The sequence below is a fragment of the Leucopleurus acutus genome (assembly GCF_964270905.1).
Source record: "Leucopleurus acutus genome assembly, chromosome: 3".
Taxonomy (NCBI): domain Eukaryota; kingdom Metazoa; phylum Chordata; class Mammalia; order Artiodactyla; family Delphinidae; genus Leucopleurus; species Leucopleurus acutus.
Window position 1 is genome coordinate 15,798,078 of NC_139145.1, and position 19,274 is coordinate 15,817,351.

The following is a 19,274-nucleotide window of genomic DNA, read 5'->3' on the forward strand; positions in this document are numbered from 1 at the left end:
CATACTCAGGACCCTCCCCTCACCCACCCTGCAGATCCAGATGTCCTTACAGAGGACATCCCTTACATCCCTCTTGAATGCCACCCACCCAACATCCTCTGTCCTCCTCGCTGCAGCTAGAGCTGTGTTCAGAACGTGCTGCAGCCCCATCACGCCCACTTCTCATCGGAAAGGCTGAGGTTCTGTGTCCAGCCTACCCCAACCCAGTGAACGGGCTGCCCACCCTCATTTTTCAGGCAGGCAGGATGGCCCCAGGGCAGGCCCACCTGCCCACCTCCACCCTGGTCCCAAGCTGCCTGGCCCACCTGATCTGAGGGTGTGGGACACCTTCGATGGTGCAGGTGATCTGGGCATCTTCTCCTTCCACAAAGGGCACTGCCCGGACCTTGTTCACAAACCGAGGCGGGACTGCAGGATCCAGCGAATGTGGGGAGAGGGGAGAGAGACAGAGATTGAGAGATGGAGAAAGAGACAGAGACACAGAGAGAAAGAGATAGACAGATAGAGAGAGACACAGAAACAGAGAGATGCAGACAGAGGAACAGAGATACAGGGAGACAAAAAGACAGAGAGAGACAGATAGATAGAAGGAGAGAGACACAGAAATGGATACAGAAATACAGAGAAAGAAACAAAAAAGAGATGGAGGCAGAGAGATGGACAGATAGAGACATAGAGATACAGAGAGAGACAGAGACAGAGAGAGACACCATGACGGAGCAGGACCCCACGCCCACCAGCGAGTCCCCCGACCTCAGTAAGATGTTCACACCCACCCCCTGCCAGCTCCATCCACAGGCCCGTGCCCCCCCCATGAGGGCTGATACCCTTCCAATGCCCAGAGGGGGGGCCTGGGCACTCACACTCTGGCCTTCCCCCCAGGGCTCACCTTGCACCAAGATCTTGCCCAGGGAGCTGGCATTGCCAGCAGCACTGGCTGCAAAGCACATGTACTGGCCAGAGTCGACACCAGTCAGGTTGTCCAGGATGAGGGCACACGAGCCATCAGGGTCTTCAATGAGGATGTGATGAGGGTCCACGTCTACTGGCTTCCCATCTGGAAAGGAGAGGAGGGCCGTCACAGAGGGAACCCCAACAGGGACAAGAGACTGGGCCTGCCTGGGGGTCACAGTCGCAGGGTTTGATGGAGGAGGCTGCCCCTGCAACACAAGAGCCAGTGTGGGTTCCCTGCCAGGGGTCTAGCCAGACAAGCTGACCTGGAGCCCTGGATGGAGACGTGGCGCACCGCCCCCCATCTGCTTCCCCAGACCTCGTTGGGCACAGTGTAGCCTCTTAAAGGCAGGCTCTTAGCTGGAGGCAGGGGCCAGGCTGGAGGACCCAAACCCAAGGAGAGGACATCTCCTTCTGATAACCAGACCCTCAATCACCTCACCAATGACTCTGCAACTATCCAGGGGCCTCCAAGGTACTGACCCCACCTAGTAGACATACTCGGACACCACCCATTTCTTTCTTTCTTTTTTTTTTTTGTGGTTCGCGGGCCTCTCACTGTTGTGGCCTCTCCCGTTGCGGAGCACAGGCTCCAGACGCGCAGGCTCAGCGGCCATGGCTCACGGGCCCAGCCGCTCCGTGGCATGTGGGACCTTCCGAGACCAGGGCACGAACCCGTGTCCCCTGCATCGGCAGGCAGACTCTCAACCACTGCGCCACCAGGGAAGCCCCCACCCAGTTCTTTAATCACCCTCATCCAAATGGCCATCTAACATGTCCAGCTGTAACACGTTTCTTATCTGGGAGAGGGATGGTGAGATGTGCATCTTTCACTACAAAGAATTCTTTCCTCCATAAATATGTAAAATTTCATAGCTGAACACTTTCCAATAACTCTGTACTTTCTGAACAAGGTTGTTTAAGTTATAACAGTTCATAAGCAGCACCTTGACTTCTGATTCACAGGGAACCTTAAGAAACAATTTAAAAATATATCCCCCCAAAAGCCTCCAGCTATCACCTCATTTCTCTGTGCCCCTGTATGATAATTCCAGGAAAGAGTTGTTCTCACTCTCTGTCTCCAGGTGCTTCCCTTTCCATCCTTTCCCAAACCCACACCTCTTGGCTTTCGCCTCGCACACAAAACAGCCCTTGACAAGGCTACCGGTGACACTGTCAATCTGTGGTCAAATCTCAGTCTTCATCTTGCTGTCAGAAGACAATTCTCCATGGACTTCTGGCATTCCTGCACAGTCAGATCCTCTGGGCAAAGACACCTACCGCAAGCACTGACACCCCAGGAGCCATCCAGGGCAGCAGGAACAAGCCCTCACCTTCCTTCTCTATGAGACATTTGCTTGTCTTCCAGGGCCATAAGTCACTTCTTGCTCTGGAGGGAAGGATGGGAAGATGTGCCAGTAGCCCCAGAAAAGCTCAGCATCTCCTAAAACTTGGGGGTTCTCTCTTGTGGTACAACCCACTGCATGAAGCTGACATCTGGTCCCTGGATGTGCAGATCAAGGCATGGGCAGCCCACGCTGCTTTTGCTGTGAGAAACAGCCTTTGTCTCTGACCTGGGGTCTTGTGTCTTTTGTTTGTATCTGGCTGGTAGGCTGGCTTGCTGGCTTGCAAGCCAAGAAACATCTCACAGTTTCTGATCTGCAATTTTGGCAGCAAGGAAGGGATACCTGTCAGAGACACAGCATCCCAAAAGAGAAAGAAAGTGGCCTGTGGGCCAGTTAACAGAACATGAGGGAGGTCCACAGGAATCAGTGGTGAACATACTGACCACACTTCATGGTCAGCTGGGCAGGAAACAGCTATTTGCTGTGAGTGGAGAGAAACTGAGCAGGTGGCTGCAATCTGAGCACTAAGTGGGCTCAGAGACAGACACTTGAATAGTGCCTTGGTGGATCTACTCTTTTCTTGCGGCGGGGACACTGCTGGTTCAGCCTCAGGCCAGCCCCACTTCCCAACAAATATTAGAACCCATGCTGAGTCCCAGGAAGGTTCCATTCCCTTCTTACCCCAGTCACAGAAACACACACCTACACCGAGTGCAAAGAGAGAGCCATCACCAATCCTGATGGGCAGAATGCAGGTAGGAGCAGGGCGAGAACTCAGGGGTGAGAGGCATGGGCACCAAACACGTGCAGCATTCTTTTAGAGTTAACAGTAAAGGACCTCAGTGTTTGCTGTGAACCCTGGCTCGGGACAACTCCCTGATATAGACAAACCTCTACAGGGAACCATCAATAGCTGGCACATGGGCTCGTGGCACCTGGATGGTGTCTAGAATGCTGGTGACACACTGGAGAAGGTGATCCAAAGAGATGTAAGTGCTTCCTGACAGGTGGCTCTGCCTCCTTGGAAAACCTACTCAGCCCTTATGGGAAGACCCAGAAAGAGGATGGGAGGTGTTACCATGGCTCTGGGCCAGTGGAAACCCCTGCTAAGTGGATCCCATCCAAAAGGTCACCACCATGCAAATTAAACCCCAGCCAGGCAAGGGGCACAGAGCCCCTGAGAACAATGTGATGTGGTTTCTAAGTCAAGCGGTCCCTGAAGCTAAAACAGATGGGATCAGTAGTGACAATCTTGCTGCCCGTTTAGGGCTTTGAGTGAGCCCAAAACACTGGATATTACTGAGCTATGGAAGTGTGTCTTGTTCCATCCCTGGCCCCTTCCTCGTCCTCCACCTTCACCTCTGTTTAAGAGAAAAATAATCAGAAGATGGGGCTTCCCTGGTGGCGCAGTGGTTGAGAGTCCGCCTGCCGATGCAGGGGACACGGGTTCGTGCCCCGGTCCGGGAAGATCCCATGTGCCGCGGAGCCGATGGTCCCGTGAGCCATGGCCGCTGAGCCTGCACGTCCGGAGCCTGTGCTCCACAACGGGAGAGGCCACAACAGTGAGAGGCCCGTGTACCGCAAAAAAAAAAAAAAAAAAAAAAAAATCATAAGTGGGCCTTCGTCTCCCTGTGCCCAGAGGGACCAGAAGCCCTACATGCCCATCTGATATGCCAGGCACCTGAGGCAGGGGGAGAACTTGGATTTTGATGGCTCTGCTGGACACAGGCATCTGATTCCACTGATGGGATGTGAGCAAGGTTCCCAGAGAGCAGGAAAAGTAATGTCACCTTGGGGTCAAGTCAGGGTGCTGTGACTGTGGCTTCTACCTCTGTTCGGAATTCCCTGCTCCACACAAGGGTGGGGACACCCTACACTTGGATAGGTGGCTATAGAGCATGTAACCAGGTCCAGCCCAGCAACCTGTCACTTCCCAAGATTGCCAACAGAACCCCAGGAGGAGAAAGGAAGTTCCAGGCCTCCTGGGTGATGTGAAAGGAGCCAAGCTAACGAGAGAGGCCGAGTCCAAAATCAACAGCCAGAGAGAGTGGTGGCTGGCAGGAGATTGTCACCAGCCCAATCCAGTCACTGGTCCTGTGGCTCCAGCTGGCTTGGACAGGGTGGCTGTAACAGGGTCTGCTGTGCAGGCTAACAGCTCCTGGTGGGAGTCCTGGGCATTGCAGCCACCTGCTTTTCCTTCCTGCTGGCATGCAAGGACCAAGACCAGAGGTCCCTGCATTCGCATGGGCATGATCTCTAATACACATCGCTGGTGCTCTCTGCTCCCTGCTCGCTGCCCCCCCGGGGGGGGGGGGCGCGTGGATCAGGACTTGGCCCTCACCCCCGACACTCAAGCTTCTGCCAAATGAATGACATTTTGCTGGCTGGTGAGTCTGATTTCTCCTGCCAGATGCTACTTTTCCTGGCAAAGGTTATGTGCTCACTGACCTTGAGATGTTGTGAACGCCCTGGCTATGTGGTTTGACACTTAACAGGCTATAGACAGGTGGGTTGAAGACACCCTTCCTTGGGTCCGTGAACCATGGAGGCAAAGTGAGGCTACTGATAGGGCTCCCACCAGGGTTCCTGTGTGGAACCGTTGCATTGCACGTGGCACTGAGTTCCAGTGCATGCCAGACAGGGGACTGCTGAGAGAGGCTCTGAGATGAGGGGGGTGCACATCACTTGGGGTGGACCCCCCATCTAGCAGATGGGTGCCTCTCAGGGCCATCTGTGGTGTTTCCAACTGAGATGCTGCTTTAGGTCGGTGAATGGCCAGCTCTGGCCACACCACATGGCTGTGTACGCTGCCTGGACCACCTGCGGTTTGAGAACCTGTGTCGTCTCTCACAGAAGCTGCCCAGCATGAATTGACCGTCTGACTGTCCCTTGCCTCCTCTACTCACTGGACACAGCTGTCCTCAGAGGGGGTCAAAGCCTGCAAGCTGCTCACAGGGTAATGGTCAGTGGATTGTCTGGATACAGCTGGGAACCTGGGATCCCACTCTGACTGTTCCTGGGCATGGTGCATCCCTCATTCCCCTCCGATGCAGCCCGGCGGGCACACTTTCCTGGGGGCAGCCCAGCTGAAAGGTGGCGGCTGAGGGGCTCATTCTTACTTCTAAATAACTTTTATGGGATGGTTTTGTCTCTCTGGACACATCGTCACAGGTGCAAGTTTGGGGTGTGAGAAGGGATGGCAGGGAAATGGAGCTGCACTACATATGGGTTCTGTGAGGCAGCTGGGAAGGGAGCTCCACAGACACCAGGACCCCACAGACTCCAGAAGGACGATCCCCAGGCTGCTGCGGGGGACCAGCTGCTGTTCCACTGACTCTGGCCTGAAGCTCTGACAGTGGGACTGGGACGGCCCCTCTTTCATGTCCCAGCAAAGTGCCCCTGCATGTCTTCTCCAGCCCCATCCTTAGCCATTCGTGGGTGAACAAATGCCCCAGCTGGCTGTGAACAAGCAGGACAGGAGGACTGACTTCCCTGGGACAGCTCCTCCAAAACCAGGACGGACTCGGCTACTGGGACTGAACTAAGGATTCAGGATTTACCTGCCAGCCCGGAGGAGACCTACCTGCCAGCCAGGTGAGGCCTAATAAGAGTATCTTGGTTTACCTGGGAACCTGGACCATGCCAGATGGTCTATGCCACACTGTGATTTAGGGTGGGGGCTTTAGGCCATACTGCATCAGCTTGACCTCAGAGGGGCCAGAGATTGAGGTCAGCCATGCAGGTGGTCAGCCTACGTGAATGCCCCAACAGAAACCCTGGACAACAAGGCTCAACAAGTGAGCGTCCCTGGTTGGCCACACTCCGTGTGATGGCACACATCTGTACTGACAGAAACAGGCATGTCCACACAACTCCACGGGGGGGACATCTGGACCATACCTGGTTCCCCAACTGGACCCCACCCCACGTGCCTCTTCCCTTTTACTGCAGTAAACCAGAACCCTGAGTGGAACGGCTCTGCTGAGTTCTGTGAGTCCTAGTGAATCACTGAACCTGAAGGCGGTTATGGGACCCCCAACCTTGCAGTTCGTGTCCAGTGAGAATGGTCTTGGGCTCCTGACCTCGGTGTTCCTGGGGACCCCCAAACTTTGCAGCTCCCATCACACACAGAGTCAAATCTGAGACCCACACGGCAGCCCTCAAGGCCCAGCATTCCCCAGCCTCATTCCCCACTACACCTGCCTCAGTGCCTCCCCCTCCCCTGTCCTCCTGGAGCCTCACTGCCTATTTGGAGTTCCTCCAACATGTCTGCATGATGACTACTCTCTGCCCTTCACTCTGCCTTATTTCTCTGGCTGGTCACAAATATTACACATTTGTCTATGTGCTTGTCATCTGTCTCCTCCCCTAGAAGGTCAGCCTCCTTGGACAAGGTTGATCTGCCTGTTCACTGCACCTTCCCTGCACCTGGAATGGTACCTGGGCACTCAGCACAAACATGGCAAATGAGAGAGCTAATGAGTGAGATTCGGTGGTGGGCAGAGTCACTGCGTCAGAAACACGATGCATACCTAAGCAGCCTCCGCCTCTGTCCCACCTCATCCACCCGTGCACGCTGGCCAGCCTGTCTTTGATTCAGGAGCAGGAGACTGGAACAGGAGGCCTGTCTCTTGTGTCCAGCCCCTCAGCCTGGGCATTGCAGCCACCCGCTTTTCCTTCCTGCTGGCATGCAAGGACCAAGACCAGAGAGGTCCCACCCTGGATCCCTGGTCCCCTGCCCAGCCTGATTCCCTCTGGGCAGCTCTTGCTTGTTGCAAGATCAGTATCCACTGGCCCCCAAATGCCTACCTTTGTACCAGCTCACAATGGGCTTGGGTGTGCCCGTCACACGGCAGGCTAGTTTGACTGTCTCGCCCAGCTCAGCCGTGCAGTCGGCCAGCTCCTCTTCAAATTCCGGGGGGCCTGGGGATACATACACAGGGCCTGGAGCACTCACCCGTCCCCTCAGGTGCACACCTGGCAGGGCCACAGCCCCATGACCAAGGATGTGGTTGCAACAGATACCACCCCTTGTGAGCCTTTATCCATAGTACCACACTAGGGCCTGGATGGGCATTAGGGTGAGCGACACAGGTTGGCTGTATACTGAGGAGTGGTAGGGACTGTGGAAAAAGAGGGCATGTTGAAATGGGATCGTCTCTCCTGTTCTAAGCGAGGAACTTCCGGGCCCTTCACATTCCTAACACAGTCTGGTCACCTGCCTTGTGCTGGAAAGCCCCAAGTGAACCTCGAGGCTCCCCTCAATTCTGGTCAGGGCCAGCCCTACACTCTGACTAAGGGCTCCCGAGAGGCTGGGCTAACCAAGGGTAGAGAGAGCCACTTGCCCCAGAATCGAGCCCCTTCCCTTGTGCCTGCCCAGGTAGGGGCAGGGCGCCAGGGCTCAGGACCTGCCAACCTGGGTGCCCGCAAGCCAGACCGCCAGGCTGAAAGGTTCAGCCTCCCATCCAGCCTCGCCTCATGAGCCCAGGCACTCACGCCACACGGGCAGGGCCAGGCGCTGCTGGATGCCACAGATCTCCTTCACCCAGGAGTTCTTGGTGATGACCGTCCGCGCCTGCAGCAGGTACTTGCGTACTGAGTCCTCCCGCTCGTGCCAAACCTCGAAGGCACGGTCATCGCCCTCCACCTTGTCATTCAGGTCGATGCTGCTCAGCTGTGGGGGGAGGATGCAGGCTGAGCCATGGTCACCCAGGACTGGGCTGCAGGACCGGCCAGCAGCCTCCACCTGCCTGCACATCCTGCATGGCCTCCCTCTGCCCACCCAGGCTCCGCTGGCACCCTGCAAACCTTCATCATGTTCCGGAAGACGTAGCTGAAGGTGTCAGTGCGCGAGTCCCGCTTGGGCTTGCAGACCACCAGGTGGTGGCGGAACAGGAAGACATGCCGGTGGTGGCCCTTCCACGGCATCCGCGCACCCGGTGTCCCCTCCCACACAATGAAGTGGCCCTGGGAGAGCGGTGAGCCTGTGGTCAGCCATGCCCAGCCTGGAGTCCAGCCCTCCACAAGCCCTGGCCACCTGCCCAGGCCCTCCACTGCACCCCTAGCCCCAGACCTGGCGGATGGGCTCGCCTAGAGCCTCCAGGGTGCCCGGGTAGTTCTCCATGAGCGACACGTGCAGCTGGTTCTCGGCACGCTGCGGCAGGGCTGACACCACTGCGTAGGCCTGCTCCAGCAGTGCACAGTTCTGTCCATTCCGCGCCTTGTTGCGGATCAGCTCCTGGGGGAGACTGCGGGTCAGGGCGAGACCTGGGGTGGCTGGGCATGGGGGTGGCCCCGCAGCCCCTGGCCGGCCGTGCCTACCTTGAGGAGGGCCTGGTACTGCTGGACCCGTTCCACCGGCTGCTCCAGGAAATGCTGCAGGGATGGCGGGGGTGGCTGCGAAGGATCTGCGGCTGACAGCACCTCCTCAGTGTATTTCTGTGGAAATTGCAGGGCTGGGTTCAGGGCGGGGGGGCACAGCCTCCAGATGGCTTATGTCCCCAGAGCCCCAGAGCTGGTGGATCAGGGTCCCACACACAGACCCTCCTCCCCAGGTGGGCCCCACCGCTGCCCCAGGTGATGGCCGGTGTCACTGTCTAACAGGTGAGCAGAGCTTGGGGTTGGGGGGGGTGACCCTGCCCGCTTTTCTAAGCTAGGGGCCAGGGGGCCTGGGCAGGCTGAAGTGGGGCCTGAGCAGGGTCAGGGAAGATGATCTAAGATCTGGAAGCCAGCATCAAGCCTGGCGAGTGGAGGCAGGGCTGACGGGCAGAGGAGCACCTTGTAGAACTCCTGCACGGCCGTGCTGACCATCACCGACTCAGCCTGCACTCGGCCCACCAGGAACTCCAGATACTTCTCAAAGGCTGCCTGGTTCTTGATGAAGCACATGGCCACGTCGTCATCCGTGTCACAGCTATGCAGCTCCTGTGAGAAGCTGCCATGGAGGGGAACAGTGGTCAGGTGAGGGCTGACATCAGGACCCTCACCCACGACCCACAACCCAGCCCCAAACCCTCAGGTTTGGGAAGAAACAGGCTCCTTCCCAGGGCCGGGTTCCTGCAGATGACAGTGAGTGTTCTGGGCTGTGAGGGCCACGCATATGTGGTATTGCAGGGTGTGCACTTATGTGCAGGTGTGCAAGCACGTAAGGGAGTACGTGTCTGTGGGTGTACATGTATTCATGTGTGTGCCATGTACATGTATGCCCACATGTGAAAGGCTGTGTGTGAGTGTGCAGGTATGCACATGTACTTGTGTGTGCCCATGTACATGTGTGCACACATTTCTGGGGTATGTCTGTGTACTTGGGTTGCAGTGGGTAGATGTGTCACAGGCACTTCCGGGGATAAGCCAGGTGCACGTGCCTGTGTTCCTGGGGACATGTGTGTACAGGAGTGTGGTGCACCAGTGGGTGAATCGAGTCATCAAAGGTTCTGTCTCTTCTCGACTCCTGCCCACTCTCCTGAGGTACAGCCCTGTCGGTACACACATGTGCGAGTGTGAGCATCCACGTGTGTATGCACATGTGTGGTGTGTGTCCGTGTGTGTAGGCATGTGTCTTGTGCATGTATGACTTGTACGTGCACACATGTATCTACACATGTGAACAGTGTGTCCAAGTGTGTGTCTAAGCATGTGTGGGTATACATGCATGTACACACAGACAGGGGAATAGCCTTGAGGCCCACCCTGCATGCCCACCTGCTATGGAAGTGACTGATGTCCTGCACATTTCGGAAGATGACTGCCTTCTGGCTGGCCACGGCCGTGGGCACGTGGGGGCAGTGGTCCAGGTACTTCATGTGGTGGTTCTGCAGGAACTGCAGCTTGCCCACAAAGGCCTGCTCCGAGCTCAGCAGCTCCTGGATGATGGAGCTGGGTGGGGAGACAGCCATGAGGGGAAGACCCAGGAGCTTAGCTGCTGAACCAGGCACTTCCAAGTCACATGCATCCTGCTGCCCACTTTCAGAATGGGCCTGGCAAGCTGGTGGAGGGAGGGCACCCTCACACACCAGGCAGCCCCACCACACGAAGTTTCCAGGCAAGGTCCCGCCAGCTAGAGGCAAGCCCCAGGGCACTTGGGTGTAATTAGCATCCTGGAGGCCCCCCACAGGAACCCAACTTCCCACAGTTCCTGCCCGGTGGCCCCTCACCTCAGCCTCGTCTTGTACTCATCCTCCGACACAGCCTCCCCGGGGAACTCAGGGGCCTCAGCTGGCCCCCACTCAGGTGACAGCTGGTGAGAGACAGGAGAGGGTCATAGACAGCTTGAGCACTAGCCTGTCCTTCCAGGGCAAGGCTCCCGCCTTCATGGGGAACGGGGGTACAACCCCAGGACCACCCTTCCAGCCATCCAGGTACCTTGAGCCGCTTGTCCAGGTAGGCAGGAGACACCCAGCCTTGCCGAGAGAGGCTGGACTTGGTGGGTTTGGTGCGCACAAGCCAGCGCAGCGGGTGCGCCGAGTCCAGTACCTCCACATACTGGCCCTCCCGCAGCGAGATGGCGTCCTGCTCAGCCCCCAGGGGCAGGTAGTCAGCCGTGACCACATAGATGTCAAAGATCTGGGGGGGAAGTCACTGAGTCAGACCTGGAGAGGGGCCAGTGGGCCTCCTAAGGCCCCAGGCTACAAGGCCTCTGGAATTCAGTGGAGAAGAAGCAGCCATCCTGAGATTCCATGAAGTTCTAGAACAGGCTCAACCCATCTCTACTGATGGAAATCCTACCGGGAGTGCCAGGTGGCCCACCCCAAAGGGACAAGGAGGAACCTCTGGGGTGCTGGGGGTGTCCTGGGTCGCAGTGGTGATATTGGCCACTCAGGTGTGTGCCCACCTCCTCTGCCCCAGCTCCCCCGGCCCCCTACACCAACTCCACCTTCACCCTGTCCCTGACACTCTCATACCCCCTTGCCCACCCTGCCCCACCCCTCGCCTGCCCATGCACCTCTCCCCGGTAGTCTCCATCCTCGGACTCTGAGGATGACTCCTGGACGCTGGAAGAGGGGCGTGACCGGCCATGCCGGGGGGACGCGGACGGCGTCTTGGACTCCTCATCGCTGTCACCTCCAGGCACCTGCAGCGTGGCTGGGGGACACAGGGCACATGATGCCTTCGAAGGGCCTGCCCCCCATGCTGCCCTCCCATGGGTCTACAGGGCGTTCCGGTGAGGAGGGGCCCCAGTCCTGGGGGCTCAGTCACGGCCACCCCTGGACCTCACTCCATCACCAGCTACCCTTACCCTGTGTGATCTTGGCCGACACCATCTCTGTGATCTGCGACGTGAGCTTCTTCAGGAACTCCTCCGTGCCCACCTCAGCCAAGGACAGGTGGCCACAGGCCTCTGATGACGGAAGCTCTCCTGGGGGCCAGACCCTAGCTCAGCCAGCCATGTGCTCCACAGATGTGCCCGCCTCCAGGCCCATCCTGGGCTTGGGGGTCAGAGCAGCCAAGGGACGCACAGACTCGGGCCAGAGCTGCCAGAAGCAGGGAAGGCTGACCACAACTAGGGGTCTCTTTGGCTCAAGGGCAACTGAGCCAAGGTGTGACTTAGGGGACCACAAACTCAGGTATGACAGTGGGGGCAGCAGGTGGCTGTGGGGAGAGCAGGCAGTCAGGGGACAGCAGGTAGCCAGCATGGTTGCAAGGCGGTGGGCAGGGGAAGCTGAGGGCAAAGCTGGGTAAATGGTCAGGCTGGGGTTGGAGCTTGGAGCTGTGGGGTCCCCAGTGGGGTTTGTGCCAAACCTCCATTCCTGTTGGCCACTTGGCCGCTGGTCTGGGAAGGGGCTCAGAAGGGACGGAGATCACAAGGACCTCAGCCAGGCAGTATAATACGAGGGCAGGTCCTGGACACTGAAGGCAGGGGGCAGGACCCCAAATTGCGGCCCGAGGGCTGGGGGGGGCCAGACCCCTGGCAGCTGTGGTTTGATGGCTTCAGGTCGACCTTGATGGAAGTGGGATCCTTTGCAGGTGTAAGGGGCTGGGAGCAGTTGCTGGGGTTACGGGGGAATGAGGGCGGCTTGGGATGGGGGCAGCACAGGGAAGGGAGGGCTGGGTGAATTAACAAAGCAGGTCAGTGGAGAAGTGATCCCAAAGGTGGGCAATGGGTACATGGGGTGCACAGCTCCCTCCTCTCGACTTCTGTGCAGACTCAGTATTCTCCATAAAATAATTTTTTAAATATGCCAAGGTGCTGGGGCCCTGTGCAGGTGGCCAGGAAGCAGCTGGACATGTCAGGGGGCAGGCACACTTAGAGGCTGGGAATAGGGGGACCCAGCTTGAGGGCAGGGGGAGAATCCCTGACAAAGTAGGGGCCCTGTCGGCAGCATATCCAGCACCCGCCTCCCCGAACTGCCCCCATGCCAGCCCTGACTCAGCAGCTGCCTGCTCCTAGGCACCCATACAGCCCCCTGGTTGTGAGCTCTAAGTCAAGGGCTGGCCCAGCCCAGGGGCCCCCACGAGCTTCCACATCCTTGAGGGTCAGAAATGGCCCGGAGACCAACCAAAGCTCAGAATTAGGCCCATAAGAGGGCAGGGAGGCCCAGCCCAGAGCCAGGCAAGCAGGTGTTCCTAGGGCCACACGGTCCTGGGGCCTGCCAGCTGGGCAGCCTCCTCCACACCCCCTGTCCCCCACCCTGCACAGATGTGTGCCCACTCAGCCTGTACCTTTCCTCTGCCCAGCGAGGTCAGTGAAACCTGAAGGTTGCGACATCTGTTCAGAAACAAGTTGGGTCCTAAAGGGGGAGGAGGTATCCTGAAGGGCCTGACAGAAAAGAGGGTCTGGGGGCAGTGGGCCTTGATGCCACAGTTGGGGCCCTGGGGAAGTCCTCTCTTTACAATGGGGACCCAAGCCACATGGCCCAAGAGGGCCAGAGCTGGGCTGGGATCTGTGATGGGGCTCCCTCCCAGCAGCAGCACTGCCCCCCACCAGGACCAGGACCCCACTCTCCCAGGACCTGCACTCCCAGGACCCACTCTCCCAGGACCTGTACTCCTGCACTCCCAGGACCCACACTCCCGGGACCTCACTCCTGGCCCCTCTGCCTCTTGAGCAGCCCCTCACTCACCCCTGCAGGAAGGTGGAGATGAGGGCCTCCTTCACCCCGGCCTGCTCCTCTGCTGCCCCAGCCTCCTTAGGTACTGTCAGGAGAACAGGGTGAGCGACCAGGATGACACCTCATACCCTTGAGCTCTGATTCTGATCGGGACCCCTGCCAGGGATGCCTGGACCACCCCCCAGGGGGCCTTGGCCCTGTCATCTGGAGCCCCGAGGAAGACTGTGCCCAGTGTTCCAGCTTGGCCCACAGTCATCCCACCACTGGTAGGGATGGGAATGGGGTCTGCACTTGACTCACCCGCCCTGGGAAGAGCTGAGAGTGACCCAGGAAGAAACCACTCAGGGCAGCAGGGGGCTTCTAGGAGGGTCTCAGCTAGCTGAATGGAGCCCACAGTGTAGGGCGTGGGAGCTGGCCCATGAGCTCTGAGGCTGCACACTACCCACACTGCCCCTCTCCCACTCCTGGCTGGGTCACCCATGCCCACTCACAGCCAGAGACGTGCAAGCTTGCAGAACAGAGGGCTTGGCCAGCAGTGTTTGTGGCGATGCAGGTGTAGGTGCCCTGGTGCTGTCGGTCCACATCCAGAAGGACCAGGCTGTGCTGCTGGGCAGAGCTGGCCACTGTGTAGCCCGGTGTGTGGCAGCCAATCCACAGCACACCCTGCTCAGCCTCCTCCCGCAGCCAATGCACGGCTGGGAGCGGGTCTCCTGCAGGCAGGAGTAGATGGTGGACAGTCTCCCCACACCAAGAGGGTGGCTCTGGGAGGCAGGGGTCACCTCTGAGCCTCCCTAGGAGGGTCCTGAGTGGGTGCAGGGAGGGGACCTCCCTGGGGGCTCTCCTGAGTGGGACAGGGAGGCAGGACATCTCACCTTCAACCTTCACTGAGAAGGTGATGCTCGAGCCCTTCTTCACCTTCTTGGAGGTGAACTTCTCCAGGAATCGGGGTGGCACCAGCTGTTGGTGTACATCTGGAGAGACATGGGGCGGTTGGTGGTAAACAGTGCAGAGCCCCAATTCCACGTGGTCGTCCCCCTCACGCACCCTCACGGAACCTGTCCCCAGGGTCCACCCCACCCTCCCTCCCTCTGCCCTCTGGAGTCGGCTCACCGAATGCTGGCTTCTCTTCTGGTTCATTGGGGCCTGAAGAAAGCACAGAAGTCAGATCTACAGCTCCAAGGTGCCCCCTCCCCTGAGTGGGCCTGCCTAGCAGGGTGTGAGTCCCGAGGGTGGCCCCGCCCACTCCTACACACAGCACCTTTCCTAAACCTGGCCATGCAGACATGGAATTCACTCAGTCCCCACGGACCAGATGGAATGTTACCCATGCCCGCCCAGGAGTCTGGGGCGTTGCTCTGAAACTAACTTGGGGATGCTTGTGCTCAAAACGCCACAACTGAAGCAATGCCACAGGCAGTGTTGGGTCCCTAGACCAGGGCAGATTTGGGCAAGACTTGGAATCACCTTGCAGTGCTCAGAACTTTGGAAAATAAGGAAGTTAAGACCTCTACTCCCCCAGTTACTACCTGCCTCTTCCTCCACAGTCTACGGAGGGCTCCATGCTTGCCTGGGCCTACTCCACCAGCTAGCTACCCTGCTTGCTGGTCAGTTTTCATGGGCCCCACGCCCTCTAAGGGCCCATGTTCTCGGGGAGCCAGCTTCTGGCCACCTGTGACTTTTGCACACAGGGGCAGTGACCACTGGGCCCTAGCTCCCAGGCTTGCCACAGCATGGTTTATAGGTGAACATCAACCTGGGTGTGGACACCAAGCTCTGCTGCAGCCCTGAGCACCCACCTCGGACCAGCAGCCAAGCAGATGAATAAGCAGCACCCACGGTGTTGCTGATGTAGGCCGAGTACTGGCCAGCATCCTCGCTGGTGACCGAGACAATCTCCAAGGTGTGCAGTGTCTTCCTGTCCGTCATGCAGATGTGTGCAGATGCAGTCAGGGGCTGCCCATCTTTGAACCAGTACAGTCGAGGCGTGGGGTAGCCTGGGGCCGCAGGGGGAGTGGTTAGCACAGGGCCACAGCCCAGTGGGCACCATGCCCTCCACAAGCCCTCATAGACCCCTGGGTGATCTAACCCTAACCCTAACCCTCCCTCTGGTGGGAGGCAGCTCCCTTCCCTTCATCTCTCTCCCCCTTACCTTTCACCTTGAGCTGGAACTTGGCCAGACGCGTGCCGGGGGCCACCTGGAGGTCTTTCAGGTCCTCCACGACCTGCGGCAGCTGTCCCTCCTCTGGGGTAGACTCTGTGCCCTCCTGCTCCCAGCTGGCAGGGAGAACCAAGAAGGGGCAGATGTGAGATGGACCAGTGAGGGGTCCAGGACAGGAGGGGACCAGGGTCAAGCATGGATGGTTTCTGAGGTCTCCTCTTTCCTGGACAGAGACTGCCATGGCCTGGTTGAAGGCTCCAGGATTTGGATTCTGTCAGTCCAAGCCAGCATTGCCACCCCCCGCAAAGGGCCCAGGACCACCCCTGCATGACCCTCTACCTGGACAGGTAGCCTTGGGCGCTGAAATAGGACGAGGTTTCCGTGGCATCAACAGCAGTTTCGTAGTCGGTGCTGGTCACTGAGGATGAAGGGTGGAGCTGAAGCGAGGCCTGCACCCCATCTGCCTGGGGAACGGGCCCCACCCCAGAGGCTACCTGATTCTCACTGTGCAGCCATTCCTGGGAGCCACTCACACTTCTGAGTCAGAAGGCATGGGGGACACAGCTACCCTATGGCCCCTCCTTGTCCCCAGGCTGTTACCAGCCCATGTTTCCAGGCCTATAACTAACTACAAGACCCAACAAATTATAAATACTGGGCTTCATAAATAGCAGGCAGTGGCAACAACAGCATCTTCCAGTTCCAGCCAACTAAGGAACAAGGATAACACAGGCCTCAAAACCAACAGCTGGGACTTCAACTTCTAGCCACAATGGAGAAGAGGGGCTGGATTTACCCTCTGCTAAGGTCTGAATGTTGTGTCCCCCCAAAATTCATATGCTGAAGTCCTAACCCTCAACATGACAGTGTTTGAAGATGGGATCTTTTTGAGGTGATCAGGCTTAGATGAGGTCATGAGGGTGGAGCCTAATGAATGGGATTAGTGCCCTTATAAGAAGAGACCCCTTCCCCCTTCCCCCGTGTGAGAACACAGTGAGAGGATGGCCATGTGCAATTCAGAAGAGGGCTCTCACCAGCACCCAACCATGCTAGCACCCTGATTTCAGACTTCCAGTCTCCACAACTTTAAGCAATAAATTTCTGTTATTTAAGCTGCACAGTCTATGGTACTTTGTTATAACAGCCTGAACTAAGACACTGGCCCCCTGAAACAACCAAAGGAAAACAAACACAATACACAAAACAATGGTTGTGATGTTGTGATTTATAATAAGAAATATGTGTTTGGTCTTCCTCCTGTTCCTGACTCAGAGCTCCTAAACCCTTGGAATTTCCTAAGTGAGGAGAGGCACAGAGGTGGGGTTTTTTATGTTAATGAAGTGATTTTCCAAAAGCCCCTAAGGATGGGGGCTGATTGCCAGGGTAACCAACCATGTGACTAGAAGGTTGAGACCCCCTGACATCCAGGGAGGGGAGAGGGGCTGGAGATTGAGTTCAATCCTAGGAATAAACCTACCTAAGGAGGCAAAAGACCTGTACACCAAAAATTATAAGATGCTGATAAAGAAATCAAAGACGACACAAACAGATGGAGAGATATACCATGTTCTCGGACCGGAAGAATCAACATTGTCAAAATAACTATACTACACAAAGCAATCTACGGGTTCAATGCAATCCTTATCAAATTATCAATGGCATTTTTCACAGCAGAACAAAAAATTTTACAACTTGTATGGAAACACAAAAGACCTCGAAGAGCAAAAGCAATCTTGAGAAAAGAAAAAAAACGGAGCTGGAGGAATCGGGCTCCCTGACTTCAGACTATACTACAGGGCTACGGTAGTCAAGACAGTATGGTACTAGTGCAAACACAGAAATATAGATCAATGGTACAGGAGAGAAAGCCCAGAGATAAACCCATGCACCTATGGTCAACTAATCTATGACAAAGGAGGCCAGAATATACAATGGAGCAAAGACAGCCTCTTCAATAAATGGTGCTGGGAAAACTGGGCAGCTACACGTAAAAGAGTGAAATTAGAACACTCCCTAACACCATACACAAAAATAAATTAAAAATGAATTAAAGATCTAAATGTAAGGCCAGACACTATAAGACTCTTAGAGGAAAACATAGGCAGAACACTCTTTGACATAAATCACAGCAAGATCTTTTTTGACCCACCTCCTAGAGTAATGAAAATAAAAACAAAAATAAACAAATGGGACCTAATGAAACTTAAAAGCTTTTGCACAGCAAAGGAAACCATAAACAAGACGAAAAGACAACACTCAGAAAGGGAGAAAATATTTGCAAACGAAGCAACTGACAAAGGATTAATCCCCCAAATATACAAACAGCTCATGCAGCTCAATATCAAAAAAACAAACAACCCAATCAAAAAATGGGCAGAAGACCTAAATAGACATTTCACCAAAGAAGACATACAGATGGCCAAGAGGCACATGAAAAGATGCTCAACATCACTAATCATTAGAGAAATGCAAATCAAAACGACAATGAGGTAGTTTTCACCTCATACCTGTCAGAATGGCCTGCATCACAAAATCCACAAACAATAAATGCTGGAGAGGGTGTGGAGAAAAGGGAACCCTCCTACACTTTTGGTGGGAATGTAAATTGATACAGCCACTATGGAGAACAGTATGGAGGTTCCTTAAAAAACTAAAAATAGAACTATCATGTGACCCAGCAATCCCACTACTGGGCACATACCCTGAGAAAACCATAATTCAAAAAGACACACGCACCCCAATGTTCATTGCAGCACTATTTACAATAGCCAGGACATGGAGACAGCCTAAATGTCCATGAACAGAGGAGTGGATAAAGAAGATGTGGTACATATATACAGTGGAATATTACTCAGCCATAAACAGAACGAAATTGAGTCATTTGTAGAGACGTGGATGGACCTAGAGACTGTCATACAGAGCGAAGTAAGCCAGAAAGAGAAAAACAAATATCGTATATACCGCATATATGTGGAATCTGAAAAAACTGTATAGATGATCTTATTTACAAAGCCAAAATAGAGACACAGACGTAGAGAACAAACCTATGGATACCAAGGGGGAAAGGGAGGGTGAGATGAATTGGGAGATTGGGATTGACATATACACACTACTGATACTATATGTAAAATAGATAACTAAGGAGAATCTACTGCACAGCACAGGGAACTCTACTCAATGCTCTGAGGTGACCTAAATGGGAAGGAAACCCAAAAAAGAGAGGATATGTGTATATGTATAGCTGATTCATTTTGCTGTACAGTAGAAACTAACACAACACTGTAAAGCAACTATACTCCAATAAAATATATTTTTTTAATCACCAGTGGTCAATGATTTAATCAGTTGTGCCTGTGTAATGAAGTCTCCATAAAAACCCAAAAGGATAGGGTTCAGAGAGCTTCCCGGCTGGTAAACACATGGACACTGGGGGAGAGTGGCATGCTTGGCCCTGCCCCTTGCCACACGCCTTGCCTATACGTCTCTTCCACCTGGCTGCTCCTGAGTTATACCCTTTTATAATAAAGCACTGATCTAGTAAGTGAAATGTTTCTCTGAACTCTGTGAGCCACTTTAGCAAATTATTAAAACCCAAGGAAGGGGGTCATTGGAACCTCTAATTTATAGCATGTAGGCCAGAAGCACAGGTGACAACCTGGACTTGCAGTTGATATCTGAAGTGGTGGGGGAGGCAGCCTTGTGGGACTGAGCCCTTAACCTATGGGATCTGATGCTATTTCCAGGTGGATGGTGTCAGAATTGAGTTGAACT

The 19,274-nt window shown here is 55.6% G+C and overlaps 1 protein-coding gene across 1 annotated transcript in view; it reads right to left on the reverse strand.

Annotated features, from left to right (window-relative positions):
- OBSCN (obscurin, cytoskeletal calmodulin and titin-interacting RhoGEF) overlaps positions 1-19,274 on the reverse strand; it is a gene marked incomplete at its 5' end in the record, with an annotated part of 121,631 nt that overhangs the window by 24,543 nt on the left and 77,814 nt on the right. The window contains 20 exons of the mRNA XM_082834991.1: positions 306-408; positions 890-1,057; positions 7,107-7,220; positions 7,794-7,971; positions 8,106-8,264; positions 8,371-8,535; positions 8,619-8,735; positions 9,075-9,231; positions 9,999-10,172; positions 10,451-10,533; positions 10,659-10,859; positions 11,239-11,378; positions 11,533-11,652; positions 12,957-13,024; positions 13,358-13,430; positions 13,837-14,055; positions 14,218-14,316; positions 15,142-15,339; positions 15,495-15,619; positions 15,843-15,921. Of these exons, the coding sequence (XP_082691117.1) occupies positions 306-408; positions 890-1,057; positions 7,107-7,220; positions 7,794-7,971; positions 8,106-8,264; positions 8,371-8,535; positions 8,619-8,735; positions 9,075-9,231; positions 9,999-10,172; positions 10,451-10,533; positions 10,659-10,859; positions 11,239-11,378; positions 11,533-11,652; positions 12,957-13,024; positions 13,358-13,430; positions 13,837-14,055; positions 14,218-14,316; positions 15,142-15,339; positions 15,495-15,619; positions 15,843-15,921 (2,740 nt within the window). The remainder of the gene's footprint in view (positions 1-305; positions 409-889; positions 1,058-7,106; positions 7,221-7,793; positions 7,972-8,105; positions 8,265-8,370; positions 8,536-8,618; positions 8,736-9,074; positions 9,232-9,998; positions 10,173-10,450; positions 10,534-10,658; positions 10,860-11,238; positions 11,379-11,532; positions 11,653-12,956; positions 13,025-13,357; positions 13,431-13,836; positions 14,056-14,217; positions 14,317-15,141; positions 15,340-15,494; positions 15,620-15,842; positions 15,922-19,274) is intronic.